The following is a 14,143-nucleotide window of genomic DNA, read 5'->3' as shown; positions in this document are numbered from 1 at the left end:
CTCTCTATTTTTTGTGTCTGTCTGTTCTTGTTCCTTTTGTTCCTTAAAATGGGTTTTACCTTTTTGTCCCTGTAGTATATTTTCACCCTTTTTTTATCACATTAGCAACAACCAGGTCACAGTGTCTCTAGGATAAGATTTCATCTATTAAATTCCAGTAAGAAAAAGCCATAACTGGGACCTTCTCAGGTCCAAAAGTCTCATAATAATCCTTAAGGGCATCACCAACCCTTTTCTATTGCCTCTGATCAATAGTTCCTTCAATAGGGAACCATGGGCAAACTTGTTTAATATATTCAAAAATATTGACACATATCCTTAATTTTAACCTTTACTCCTCGTGCCTTTAAAGCCTTACTTAAACTTTCAACAAACATTTCATGCTGGCTTATTTTCTGACCCATAATCGCTGTTCACTTACCGAGGCCTGGAAAACGCAGCAGGTTCCCGCATTGACCGATCCTCTAATCTATCTTCTGTGCCGGCTCCTCCAATGGCGTCCCTCACAAAATCCCCCCATTCTTGATCCATGCTGGGCGCCACTTGTCCTGACCCACGGGTTAGTCAACAAAGACCCTAGAGGGGGAGTGGGGATGAGAAGGGACAGGAGACACAAAGAATGGAGATAAGACAGGATTCTGATCAAGTCTCATTTATTCAGGGGAGGTGCTGGGTATATAAAGGGAGTGTAGGAATGAGGAAGTCTTGGCTCTTGACATCAGCAGGTATCTAGGCAACGGAGGAAGGTCCCACCCCTGGGGCATAGCATGTGATTCACAGGGAATGGGTAAGGTGGGAGGGAGCAGAAACAAAACTCAGCAGAAGAATAGAAACTTAAGAAAATGGCTGACACTATTATAAAATGGATACCAGTTAACGGCTTCCTGCAATCTTCCATTAGTTTTTAGTTTTTAGTTTTTCAATTTTAACTGTTCAAATTTTACTTTTTTCTTTCTCTGATTCCCCATGCCCTCTACTTTTACTAGAATAATTATTAAGGGGGCTGGGGAGATGGCTCAGTAGAATAAGCACTTCCCTGGCAAGCACAAGGGCCTGAGTTCAATCCCTGGTTCCACAAAAAAAAATAATAATTATTAAGCTTTACAAATTTTTAGGTAGCTAGTTATTCTATGATATTGCTGTTAAACAGTTTTGTTGTTACTGGAGATAAAGTTCTTTCATTTAGTAGATATTTACTGTAGGTTGATATTTGGTTTGTCTTAGTGTTTTTAATATAATTATAGATCTATTTCAATGATTAAGGATTGTACATTATTGGTTCATAGGGGATGTCAATATCCATTTTATCTTTGATACTATTATTATTTCTTACTCTTTTCTTAACAAAGTTGCTGCTATTAATTGATTTTATCTGGATGCCAATATCTGGATTGCTTTGAATTAGTACTGCAGCCCATTGCTGGAGCATACTGGGCCAAATATGCTGCAGGCTCCCCCTCCCAATATTTAACCATGCCAGAAGGTATCACTAAAAAGTAGACATTACCTGAAGAGGTAATCATATTAGCAACAAAACTTTGCACTATAATCAACCCATGAGTCTCAGCACAATCAAACAAATGGATAAACACAAATAAATAGAAACATGAGAAGACAGTGCAACAAAATGCCTCTCAAAATCTCCCAACTCCTCAAAAGCCAACCCATGCAGCTTTGAAGAAGAAGAAAGCAGGGCCAGCCAAATAGCTCAGAGGATTAAAGTGCCTGCAAACAGAAGCAGGGGCTGGGGGTTCAATCCCTCGGCCTGCCATGTGCCAGCCCCACCCTCACCCTCAGGGGGCACTGAGACAGCAATTGAGACTGGTCATGGTGGCACAGGCCTGTAACTCCAGCTCTTGGGAGGCTGTAAACAGGCAAATCACCATGAGTCCGATCTAGTAGTAGTGAGACCTTGAACACCCAGTAGGTCTTTCCCCAAAATAAAATAAAAAGTAAAAGCCATGCAACCAAATTATTTGAAAGAATAATACAAGAGATGACAAAATGACAAAACAGATTAATTAGGTACCTATTGAGCTCAAAGAAGATACAATGAAACCTCTGTTGTCAAATGGCCCCAAGCTTGAACATTCCATTACTTGAAAAGTACAGTTTGAAAAAACATCTACTCAGCATTCATAACTTTGCTTGATAGTAGGACTGAAAATCCAACTTGTAAAATCCTGTGTGGACCAAGACTGAGTCACACATTGTATTTTGCCTTGTACACAAAAAGATGATGCTTTAGTCTAAATGCCACTGATACAGGGAAAGAACCTCCCAACAGGTTAGATGTCCAGTACGAGTTCATGTTCTCCAAAATCAGAGAATGAATTTCAGGAACAATGGAGGTTAAGCAGAATACTGGGGAAAAGAAAGTTTCTGTCCAAGAGAGAGCCAGAAGGGAACCCGAGTGGGTTGCCGAGGCCTTTTCTAGTGATTTTTATAGAGTAAATCCAGGAAGTGAAGCAGGCCCAAGGTGGGAAAATTGGGAAACCCAACGTGGGCATGAGGTGGGACAAAACTATGGTCAACCAAGAAGATTACAACTATAATTGCTTAGGTAAAATTAATTAAATAGGGATCAAATGGGGAAGCAAGTCATGTAGCAAGTGGGCATTAAAACAGAACAGAGGAGGGCAAGGGCCTGAGTTCAATCCAGAGTTCCGCCAAAAAACAAACAACAGAACAGGGGTTTTTCATGTAGGAGATTGGGTCAGTGACCCTTCCTGGCTTCCCCAGTGATCGATAGACTATCAATTAGAATATTAGAATTTAGAATATCAGTCCCTCATGTTTATATTTGGAAGTATGGGGGTGCATTTTCTAATCTTTGTCTTGAGGTCTGGCCCAAAGTTGCAAAGTATTTTGTCTTCCTCCTGGCTCCTTGGACAGCCTATGCTTATCTGACTTGCCTATATCTCTAACTCAGCTGCCTACAACATCAGCCTCCTGAGTGCTGAGATGGTTAAACTTTAACATGCAGGTTTTAAGAATGTTTCACTTTCAAAGAAAGTGAGGCACTGGTTCACGTTTTCACTCAACAACTTGGTGCACAGGGTTAGGTACTGCAGGAAAAATGGAGGAAACCCTGCAGGATCAAGGAAGAAGTCCGAGTCCTGTGGGACTTTTTTGGGCCTGGACTAAGCACCTCAAGGAAGGCTCAGAGCTGCGAGGGGTCCTTGGTGCCCAGTGCCATCTACTCCCCGGAAATCTGGCGCGACCTCGGAAGCTAGAGTGCGGCTGCGCAGTTCCACAAACCAAACCACCGGACTACGACTCTCGTGGTGCTCTGCGATATTACTGACAGATAGATTAGCCAATAAACACCGAAGTTTGTTCCTAAAAAGCCAATCACTTGGGGTGTAGGAGGGCCCACCGACCGGAGGTTTCCTGCAGGCAGTGGGCGTATCCGCGGTCAGTCGCTTCGGCCCCGCCCCCGGCCCTGCTACTAGGTTGGGGTCCTGGGTCCCTAGAGAGGTGAGTAGGCTACAAGTGGTTGTGCTGCACTAAGCCGCTGGGAACTCTAGTCTCGCAGGCCTCTGATGGAGCTCGGAAGCTGCCGCACCACTGAACTGCGCGTCCGCTTGGTACAGCTGCGCCTGGCCAGAGGCCGGCTGGGCCTGCGGGCCTCGCTGCACTGAGCATTCGCGACCCCCCAGCCCACGCTGGCACTGGGTAGTGTATTCCACCGAGATGCTCGAGGTCGGTGTTAGCCAGGATCCGGGGGAGTTAGTACAAGCTACCTGGAAGACAGCTTGAACTTTTCGTGGGGGTTCCTCTGCCAGCCCGTTGGATCATAGTGCTCATTTCTTGTGAAATCGCGTGTGCTTATTATCAAAATTAAAGAAATATTTTCCCCAGTTCACTTTTAGAATATTAGGTCTTTCCTCTTTTGCAAGACAGTTTAGTTTAGTTTTGTTTAACTGACTGAAAAACTCCTCCTACACCCAGGGATTGTTGTCGTCAGAATTTGGGGGTAAAGACCAGCAAATGAGAAGGCTTTGTCTCCGTATCCCTGGTGGAGCTTCGGTTCTCCCACCTTTCTAGCATTCAAAGAAAATTCTGCAAGGTCATGATCCTGAAGCTTTAACCAGTTTACAAAGAGAAAAATTGTTTCCTGAGCCCCCAAGATGGCAGCAAAAATGGAGATAACTTTGAGCTCCCACAACCAGGAATCCTCCAAACAAGAGAGACACATAATAACAAAGCTAGAAGAGAAACGGGAGCCCACTCCGCCAAAAAACTGCCCAGATCCTGAACTCGCCCGCCAGAGCTTTAGACAGTTTTGTTATCAAGAGGTATCTGGACCTCAAGAGGCCCTCTCCCAGCTGCGACAGCTCTGCCGCCAGTGGCTGCAGCCCGAGCTGCGCACCAAGGAGCAGATCTTGGAGCTCCTGGTGATGGAGCAGTTCCTGATCATCCTGCCCCCGGAGATCCAGGCTTGGGTCAGGCACCTGTGTCCAGTGAACAGCAAGGAGATTGTGACCCTGGTGGAAGATTTTCATAGAGCTTCCAAGAAACCAAAGCAGTGGGTAAGAGGGGCCCTCTGTTGGTGCTAGCATTTCTTTCCTTCCCATCTGGGTGATATTTTGTCTTGGGATCCTTTCCTATGTAAAGTTCAGAAGGACTGGGTGGGTTTGGAAAATTGCTTCTGGCCTCTGGCTGGGAGCAGCTTTCTAGTTGTAACAGGTTTTCAGAAAACCCAGTTATGGGCATCTAGTGAGGAAGCAGAGGACAGGGCTCTTATTATTTCTTGAACCTCATCCTGAGTAGCTTTAAGGTTCTTGAATCTCTGCTGTCAGATCTTCCCTCACACATTCCTCTTGAAGTTCTCCTGCAGTCAGAATTCTTACAAAGCAGGATCAATATGTTGGATGGGAATTTTCATTTGAGGGAATGAATGTTTCCATGAAATGTCAGCCATATTGTCTTTGAATCAGGTAGTTGCAGCTTACTTGCCTGGTGTTGCTAGGGCCTAGGCAAGAAGCAAACCAGGTATGCTTTAACAAGTGGAATCTGTCAGAAATCAGGATTGCCTCACCAGCAATCCTTTCAGATCCCTATCACTAATGGATCTCCCCACCAAGAGAGTGTTAGCATAACAGTTTATTAGATTAGAATTTTTGTTTTGTTTTATTAAGACAGCATCTTGCTGTGCAGTTCAGGCTGGCCTTGAACTCACTATGTTGTCCAGGTTGGCCTTGAACTTGCAGTGTGATCCTCCTACCTCAGCCTCCCAAGTGCTGGGATTATAGGCATGTGCCACCATGCCTGGTTTAAAATGCTTTTTAATGGTCCCTTACCATATTGCTTCCTGTTCCTACAGGATCTGTTTCTAGAACTTGAGAGGGAGCTGGGTTATAGGATAGGAATTTATGGGCCAGAACCAGTCATGATATTTGTTCCACTTGTCCTCAGATGACTCTTGACTCCAGGCTTTGTGAAAAGCCCACATCTTAAGGGGAAGCCACTTAAGAAGTTTTGCTAATGTGAGACCACCTCATTCCTGTTGTTGTGGGCCTTCCCTTGGCATCCTAGAGGAATTTAAACAGTGTACATCAAGTTGACCTCTAGGCCATTATCAGCGTTCCTGAAGTAAAGGTACAATAAGCAGAAATGCTGCTCAGTTGGTCCTAACAGACGGCATGTTAATGGATGAGGCTTGTTTCTAGGTGGCCGTTTGTATGCAGGGGCAGAAGGTGCTGTTGGAGAAAACTGGCTCTCAGCTTGGAGAACAGGAACTGCCAGACTTTCAACTACAAACTCCTAGGCGAGATCTCAGAGAGAGCTGTCTGGAGGAGTCTTCCCAGGAAGAGTCTCATGACCATCTGAGCCCTCAACACTGGGAGAAATCCCAGCTGTGCCAGGAACCAGTCCCCAGGTTGGCTGGGACAGGTAAACACACTGCCTTCTCTCTTCTCTCTTTATGAAAATATTTCATGGTTCTGCAAAGACTTAGCTAGCAGTGAGTGTGTATGTGTGCGCACGTGCCTGCATTTTTAGTATTTTATGGAATAACATGTTTATTCACTAAAAAATTTCACTATTTACAATGATAATGACTGTAAATCAGTATATTTATATTATTTTGTTTGACATGTTTGACAAGCTAATGCATAGATATTCTAGTATCTACTTGTCTGTCCCTTTTGAGAGATTCTTACAACAAAGACAGATCCAAATAACAAGCTGTTAGGGAACTTCCATGCAGGCTTTGGCTGAGTTTCATTACTTCAAGTGATCCCATGTTTAGAAAGTCTGAAAGAATGTTTTGCTGAGCAGAGAATAGGTCTCACTCTGTGTTCTCTTCTTCCTCCTCTATAACATTGTTGTGTTTTAAATCCTTGTGTTTGTTTCTTTATCTTTGGTACAATACCAGTGTAATTCCTGGCCCAGCTCTATACAGCCCTATGATTGCTAAGACTGGCTGATTGACAGTGACCCTTGGCCAGTTCTGAGATATAAATATAGGGTACAATTAGCAGGCTAGAGAGCAAATTACAAGATTAGAGCCTTATTTTTTTATATTTATTTATGTATTTATTTGGTACGCAGTCTCACTACACAGCTTGTGGTGATCCTCCTGTCTCAGCCTCCCCGGTGCAGGGGCCACAGGTGTGCGCAACCATGCCTGTCTTTGGTGGCCAGCTCAGTGCTTGGGTCTGGCACAACATGCAGTACTGGGGACCGAACCTGGGTCCTTGTGCTTGCCAGGCAGGTACCTAGAGCACTGAGCTCTCTCTCCAGCCCAGAATCTTATTTACTTAACATTTGCTACAATTCATTGTGGCAGTTTCATAGACTGACCCAGCTGCTCTAATAGCATAGAATGGGTAGCTTAGAAACAACCAGAAAGAGAGAAAAAGAAACAACCAAAACCCATTTCTCATAGTCTTCTGGAGAGGGTCCTCTTCTGGGCTGCAGACTGCCGATTTTTCTGCCTTCAATGCGACAGAAAGGGGCACAAACTCCTCTGGGCCTCTTAAACAGGGCCCAAATCCCACTGAAGACAGAGCTCTAATGACCAAAATCCATCATCTTGGGAGTTAGGATTTCTTTTTTTTTTTTTTTTTTTTTTTTTTTGTGTGTGTGTGTGTGTGTGTGTGTGTGGCCAGCTCAGCCCACCAGGGGCGGGGCTAGCTGGCATGTGGTGCTGGGGGATTGAACCGCGGTCCCTGTGCTTTGCTAAGCTTGTTCTAAGTAGGTGTGTTAGAACACTGAGCCATCTTACCAGCCCCAGGAGTTAGGATTTCAACACAGGAATTTGGGGTCAATGTAAACATTCAGTCCATTGCACTTTGGTTTAATTATTTTTAGAACTCAGGCAATGGAGACCTGAAGCATTCAGAAGCAAAACTTGTGTCCTGCCTGAGGTCTTGCCCCATAACCTTATATCTTTGTGGTCCTGAAGAGAGTAGATCACTCACTGCCTTCTCTGTTTCAGGAGAAGCAGCAGGTATGCATATGCTGTCTCTCATGAACTTTCCTTAGATCCCCAGAAGGATAGAATCCTTGCTGCTCACTCTGTAGGGCCACGATTGCCACCTCCTGAAGTACACTGACCAACACAGGAACCACAAGCCAGGTGTGGCTATTGAAGTTTTCCTATTAAGATATAATTCACAGCTGGTGTGGTGTTGCACACCCGTAAGAAAATCATACAACTCAATAGAAAAAAAAAACCTGAGCCAGGTATGTGGTGTATGCCTGTAATCTCAGTACCCGGGAGGCTGAGGCTGGAGGGTTGCTGTGAGTTCAAGGCCAGCCTGGGCTACATAGTGAATCCAAGGCCAACCTATACTACAAATCAAGACGTTGTCTCAAAACAGAAAATTTAGCAAGGCACAGTGGCTCACACCTGTAATACCAATGTTCAGGAGGCTGAGGCAGGAGGTTGTGGTGAGTTCTAGACCAACCTAGGCTACAAAGTCAGCTCAGGGCCAACCTGAACTGCATAGTGAGACCCTGTTTCAAAAAGACAAAACAAAAAATTTAATTCTCATAAGTCACCTTTTTGAAGTACGCAGTTCAGTGGTTTTAATATAGTCACAAAGTTGCACTACCATTACCACTGTTTAATTCCAGAACCTTTCATCACCTCAAGAGGAGACTCACTATTACCCATCACTCCATAGCTTATCGCTCCTTACAGCTCACTGAGAACTAGTAATCTTTTTTTTTTTTTTTTTTTTTGTGGTACCAGGGATCGAACTGGAGACCTTGTTTTGCCAGGCAGGCACTTATGCTGCTGAGCTATATCCCAAGCCCTAGATTTTTTTTTTTTTCCTTTGTGGATTTACTCTGAGGATATTTCACATAAATAAACTTAAACAATATGTGACCTTTTGTATTGGTGTCTTTCTCTTTGGCACAGTGTTGTCAAATCTGATCCATATCGTAGCATAGATCATTACTTTTTTATGGATGAATAATAACGCATTGTACAGACAGGCCATACTTCGTTTATTATCAATTGATGGACCTTTGTTTCTGCTTTTACCTGTTATCAATAATGTTACTGTGAGCATTTGAGTATAAATGTTGTGTGAACGTATGTTTTCATCTATTGAGTGTATCTTAGGAGTTGAATTGCTAGAGCATGGGTAACTGTGTTTATCTAGACTGTTTTCCAAAGCAGCTGTACCATTTCACATCCCCACTAACTGTGAGGATTCTAATTCCTTCCCATTCCTTATGGTACCTGTTTAAGTTTTTTTTATTACAGTCATTCTCTTGGCTGTGATGTGGTATCCCCTTAGGGTGTTTTGTAATATTATGGTGTATATACGTTTTTTTAGTACATATTAGTGATAGATAATAAATTCATCATAAGGAGCTGGCACATATACTTATTACATCCTAACCCTTTTTATTTTCTGTTCTCCTACCGTCACTTCCTGTTTCCTCCATACTTAAATTCCTTCCCTTCTCCAAAAGGTCTCCATCTGACTTCTTTCTTTTTATTTTGCTCTTTAAAATATTTATACTTTGAGTTTTGCAGATGAGAGAAACCATGCAGTGTTTCACCTTTTGCGTCTCACTGTTTCCCTTAGCATTATGGTCTCAAGATGTACCTATTTTCCTACAGTGGAGCAAACTTATCTGTCTTTATGACTGAGAAGTGTGCCATTGTGTGTATATTTATTTATCTCCAGATAAAGTTTTTATTTGCATTTTCCATAAAAAGTAATGATATCAGGGTATCTTTCATGTATTTATATCTTATTTGAAGAAACAGCATTCAGATCCTTTGCCCATTTCCAATTGTGTGTGTATGTGTGTATTTTTATTGTTGAGTTTTAACAGTTCTTCCTATATTCTGAATAGTAGGCTTTATGTCTTCTCCCATTCTATGTGTTGTCCTTTTACTTTCTTGATAGTATATTCTGAAGCCCAAATGTTTTTAATTTTAATATATTCTAATTTATTTTTTTCCTGTGCTTTTTGTATCCTTTAGTGTCATATCTAAAATATTGTTTCCTGGGGCTAGTGAGATAGCTCAGCGGACTGAAGTGCCTACTTAGGCAAGCTTAGGCAAGTGCAGGAACTGAGGTTCGATCCTGGGCACCACATGTTGTGTCAGCCCCATCCCCAGGGTGGGCTGAGCTGGCTAGAGACCAGGCATAGTGGGGCATGCCTGTAATCCCAGTGCTGGGGAGGCTGAAAGCAGGAGGATCACCATCAGTCCAATCTGCGTAGTGAGACCATAACAACCAAATACATAAAAAAATAATAAAATAAAATACCATTTCCTAATCCAAGGCTACAAAGATTTACAGAATTTATCTTCAAAAAGAGATAGACTTAGCTTTTATATTTTGATCTTTGGTCCATTTTGAGTTAATTTTATATGTGCTGGGAAGTAGAGGACTTAGCCCATCTAAGCTACTATAACAAAGTCCCTTTGACTGGGAAATTCTTTTTCTTTTCCTTTTGTGTTTTTTGTTTTGAAAGAGGGTTTATTGTGTAGTTCAGATTGGCCTTGAATTCACTATGTAGCCCAGGCTGGTCTCAAATTTATTTTTTTTTTAATTTTTTATTTATTTATTTGAGAGAGAGAGAGAGAGAGAGAGAGAGAGAGAGAGAGAGAGAGAGAGAGTGTGTGTGTGTGGTGTGTGTGTGTGGCCAGCTTAGCCCACCAGGGGGCGGGGCTGGCTGGCATGTGGTGCTGGGGGATTGAACCGCGGTCCCTGATGCCTTGCCAAGCTTGTTCCAAGTAGGTGCTTTAGACCACTGAGCCATCTCTCCAGCCCCTGGTCTCAAACTTATGGTAATCCTCCTGCCTCAGTCTCCTGAGTGCTGGCATTACAGGAGTGTTCACCACTTCCAGCTAGATTAGGTAATTTATAAACAATGGACATTTATTTTTCACAGTTACATAGGCTGAGAAATCCAGGGCTAAAGATACCAATGCAAGGTCCTGAGTTTAATCCCTCCGTACCAAAACAAACAAACAAACAAACAAACAAAAAAACAAAAACAAATCAAGCACCAAAAGAAGATATTGTGTGTGTGTGTGTGTGTGTGTGTGTGTGTGTGTGTGAGAGAGAGAGAGAGAGAGAGAGAAATATGGGGGTGCCATCATAGATGACACTTGCTATGTTCTCACACAGCTGAAAAACCAAAGGGGTAATCAAGTTCTCTTTGGCATTTTTTTTTTTTTTTTAAATAAGGGCACTAGTCCTATTTATGAGGAGATCCATCATCATGACCTAAACACCTGCTAGATAACCTACTTCACAATACCACTTCACTAGTGATTGTCAGTCTGTGAATTTGTAGGGAGGCACAAATATTGGGACCCTAGCAAGATCCAACTTCATTTTTTGGAGGTCGGGGCGTGTTCTCAGACAGGGTTTCACTGTGCAGTTCAGGCTGGCCTTAAACTTACTTTGTGGCCCAGGCTGGCCTTTAACTCATGGTGATCCTCCTGCCCCAGCCTCCCAAGTGCTAGGATTACAGTTGTGTACCACCACACTTGACAATTTATTCTCTTCCTTTCATTCATTACTTGATATTGATGAGTTCATTAGTTGTTACTGATAAATATTAGTTCATTCATTAGTTGATACTGATGAGTTAGGTAAAGAGGAACAGGGAAATGTAAACCTTTTCCTACAGACAAGGAGGGAAGGACTCTGTTCCCAACTTTAATGTAAATTAGTAACATCTCAGGAGCCAGAGATTCTGATTCCATGCCTTGGAGGAATGGTGAGGGTGGGGGCTGCATTTAACAAGTACCCCAAGGAATGTCAGTGGAGAGTCATGCTCTGAGAAACCTCACGGTTATTTCTTAATCTTTTTGCTGAAGTACTTTCTCCTAATAGAAAATGAAGCATATTTTTTCTAATTATAGAGGCCCCCAGAATAAGAAGTGATAACAAGGAAAATCCACAACAGGAAGGGGCCAAAGGAGCAAAGCCATGTGCAGTGCCAGCTGGAAAAGCCAAAGAGAGTGGTCTGCAGAGCCCGGAAGTGAGAGGGGCAAACATGTGTGACTTCTGGTTGCCACGGAGGCAGGTCAGCCCCCCAAATTCTCAGAAGCCATTTGCTCACTACCAGAGACATTGCAGGGAACTGGAATACATCAGCAGCACCCCCAAAGGCCACCCACTGAGAGGGCTGAGAAAAGGCAAAGGTGGAAAAAGAGGCCTTAGCAGCCGTTTGCCGCGGCTGGGTCACCAGGCCAGCCGCTCTGCTAAGAAACCTTACAAGTGCGATGACTGTGGGAAAAGCTTCACGTGGAATTCAGAACTGAAACGACACAAGAGAGTACACACAGGAGAACGGCCCTACACCTGCGGAGAGTGTGGGAACTGCTTCGGGCGGCAGTCCACCCTGAAGCTGCACCAGAGGATCCACACTGGCGAGAAGCCATACCAGTGCAGCCAGTGTGGGAAAAGCTTTCGCCAGAGCTCAAACCTTCATCAGCATCACAGGCTTCACCATGGGGACTGAACGCATCACATGCTGTGCAATCATAGGGAAAGGCTTTGTTTTTCTTCCTCCTACTTGCATGTAAATCACAGGCTGATTGGTGACTTGCAAGGAGAGTAGGCAACCCTTGGAGGGTGATGGTGCCCATGTGGCTGATGAGAGGCTCAATGATAGGCTTAGCCAGGGCCCAACAGCACATGGTGACAGAGTACAGAGATACCAAGTCTGGGTGTTAAGACAAAGAGGACTGCAGGCTCTGCAAGAGGTTGGAGTGACAACTTAGGGAGAATCAGGATGACCCAGCAGATGGCCCCTCCCATTCCCATCTTTTGCTTTATTTATCCTCTTAAGAGATGTTGAAGCATAGAGTTATGCATTTGCTGTCATTCCACACAAGCTTCTGATGTGTGCATACTTCAGCATGTTACCATAACTTTAGAAGTCAGTATTCATTGGAAGATAGTGTGTTGGCACATGCCTATAATCCCAGAATGTGGGAGGCTAAGGAAGGAGGATCACCACAAGTATGAGGCCAGCCTGAGCTACTGAGTTCAAGGCCAACCTGAACTACATAATAGGACACTTTCAAAAACAAAACAGTCAACCACAAAATCATTGGAAAATAAATCCCAAATATTCTTTTTCCAGTTCCTAGATCTGTATACCAAAGGACAAATCGAGAGAATATGTACACATTGGCATGAGGAAAGGTTGCCAAATGAGTAGACTGCTTTTATCAAAAGCCATAGAATGTTCCAGGTACCATGCCACACACTTGTAATCTGACCTATGTGGGAATTTGAGGCAAGAGGATCACAAGTTGAAGGCCATTCTGGGCAAACTAGCAAAACTTTGTCTCAGAAAATTAAAACTGACTACGGATATAGTTGAGGGGCACAGCTCTGGCCTAGCAAGCACACGGTCGTGAGTTCAGTTCCTGGTACCAAATAAATAAATATTTAAAGAGTCCTGTGGATATAGCTCATTAGTAGCACAGCCCTAGATTTGATCCTTAATATCAGAAAGGAAAAAAAAATTGCACTTGAGGGATCTTTTTACATCAAAGCACCTTTAGATTTATAAAAAGAAAATCTATATGCTACCACAACCCCAGTACAAGACAAGGAAAAGCTACAGTGAGGAATGGTAGTGGGTAAAAGCTGCCCTATGGAGGTAAGAAGTGTGTATGCTCTCCTTTCTCACCTAGACATTGCCTTCAGGTGTAACAATGATGGAATGCTAGTGGTGCTTAACAGTGGATTCCAGGGATGGGCACACAACTCATGGACTCTGAAAAATCATTGAAATGGGGGAATTTTATGGTATGTAAAGTATTCCTCAAAAGTATCTTTTTAGGGGCCGGGGAGATGGCTCAGTGGAATAAGCGCTTCCCTGGCAAGTGCAAGGGCCTGAGTTCAATCCCTGGTTCTGCCAAAAAAAAAAAAAAAAAAAAGTATCTTTTTAAAGTGACAAAATATATAACACATCAGAGTCCCACTCCTAGGCCTGGCAGATTATGTAATTCTACCTACCTCATTTCTCAAAGTAGGAACTGAGCAGTATGCAAGATAACCTGGACAAGGTGGCCCTTTTGTGAGGCCAGGGGAAACTTTTGGAGATTGGTGCACTATATGGTGTGCATTAATAAGACCGGGTAGCATTCCTGCTAAACACCTGCAGTGTCAGGTTTCTGCCAGTCACCTCATGATGTCCCCCTGTGTTCTTTGGCCCCTAAAATCTACGTTCCTCTTAACTATCAAGGGACTAGTATACATACAGGACCTTGGCACATGTTCTCCCCTTGCCTTTTGTTCCTGCCCTTCTCCACTCCATCCCCTTCCATCCATCTTAGCATAGCTGATGGTATGACAATCTAACATCTACTGTAGTTGTGGCTCACTGTCTCTGCCTGGAGATGCTCAACCTAGCAGTGGTCTTGGCCCCCATGGGACATCTGGCAACACCCAGAAATATTTTGGGTTAAGACTTAAGGGAAGGAGGATTGCTCCTGGCCTCTGGTGGATGCCATGAAAGGTCCTGCAGTACTCAGGACAACACCCAGAGCATCCACCTGGCCTGTCCCATCAGTGGTTCCAGAGTTGGGAAAATCCCACACTCTTAGCATGCTTCTAGCATGGTGTGTTTTATATGATTTTAGCCTCTGGACTTGGCCCATGCCCCACCCAAGAGAACTAGGTGTTCA

The 14,143-nt window shown here is 43.6% G+C and overlaps 1 protein-coding gene across 3 annotated transcripts; it reads left to right on the top strand.

The window, feature by feature from the left end:
- The first annotated feature begins 3,420 nt into the window (after nt 1-3,420).
- Znf174 (zinc finger protein 174) lies at nt 3,421-12,480 on the top strand. Of its 3 annotated transcripts, XM_023711828.1 has the most exons (4): nt 3,439-3,480; nt 3,955-4,535; nt 5,676-5,898; nt 11,360-12,480. In XM_023711828.1, the coding sequence occupies exons 2-4, from the start codon at nt 4,134-4,136 to the stop codon at nt 11,959-11,961; spliced, it is 1,227 nt and encodes a 408-aa protein (XP_023567596.1). In that variant the 5' UTR covers nt 3,439-3,480; nt 3,955-4,133; the 3' UTR covers nt 11,962-12,480. The 3 variants fall into 3 exon arrangements, with proteins under 3 accessions (XP_023567597.1, XP_023567595.1, XP_023567596.1); XM_023711829.1 differs by having other exon boundaries at nt 3,421-4,535; nt 5,694-5,898; XM_023711827.1 differs by having other exon boundaries at nt 3,421-4,535.
- The last annotated feature ends 1,663 nt before the right edge of the window (nt 12,481-14,143 follow it).

Source organism: Octodon degus, unplaced genomic scaffold, assembly GCF_000260255.1.
Source record: "Octodon degus isolate 3935 unplaced genomic scaffold, OctDeg1.0 scaffold00021, whole genome shotgun sequence".
In the NCBI taxonomy this organism is placed as follows: domain Eukaryota; kingdom Metazoa; phylum Chordata; class Mammalia; order Rodentia; family Octodontidae; genus Octodon; species Octodon degus.
Note: the sequence above shows the minus strand (reverse complement) of the source record. Positions and strands in the feature narration are given on the sequence as shown.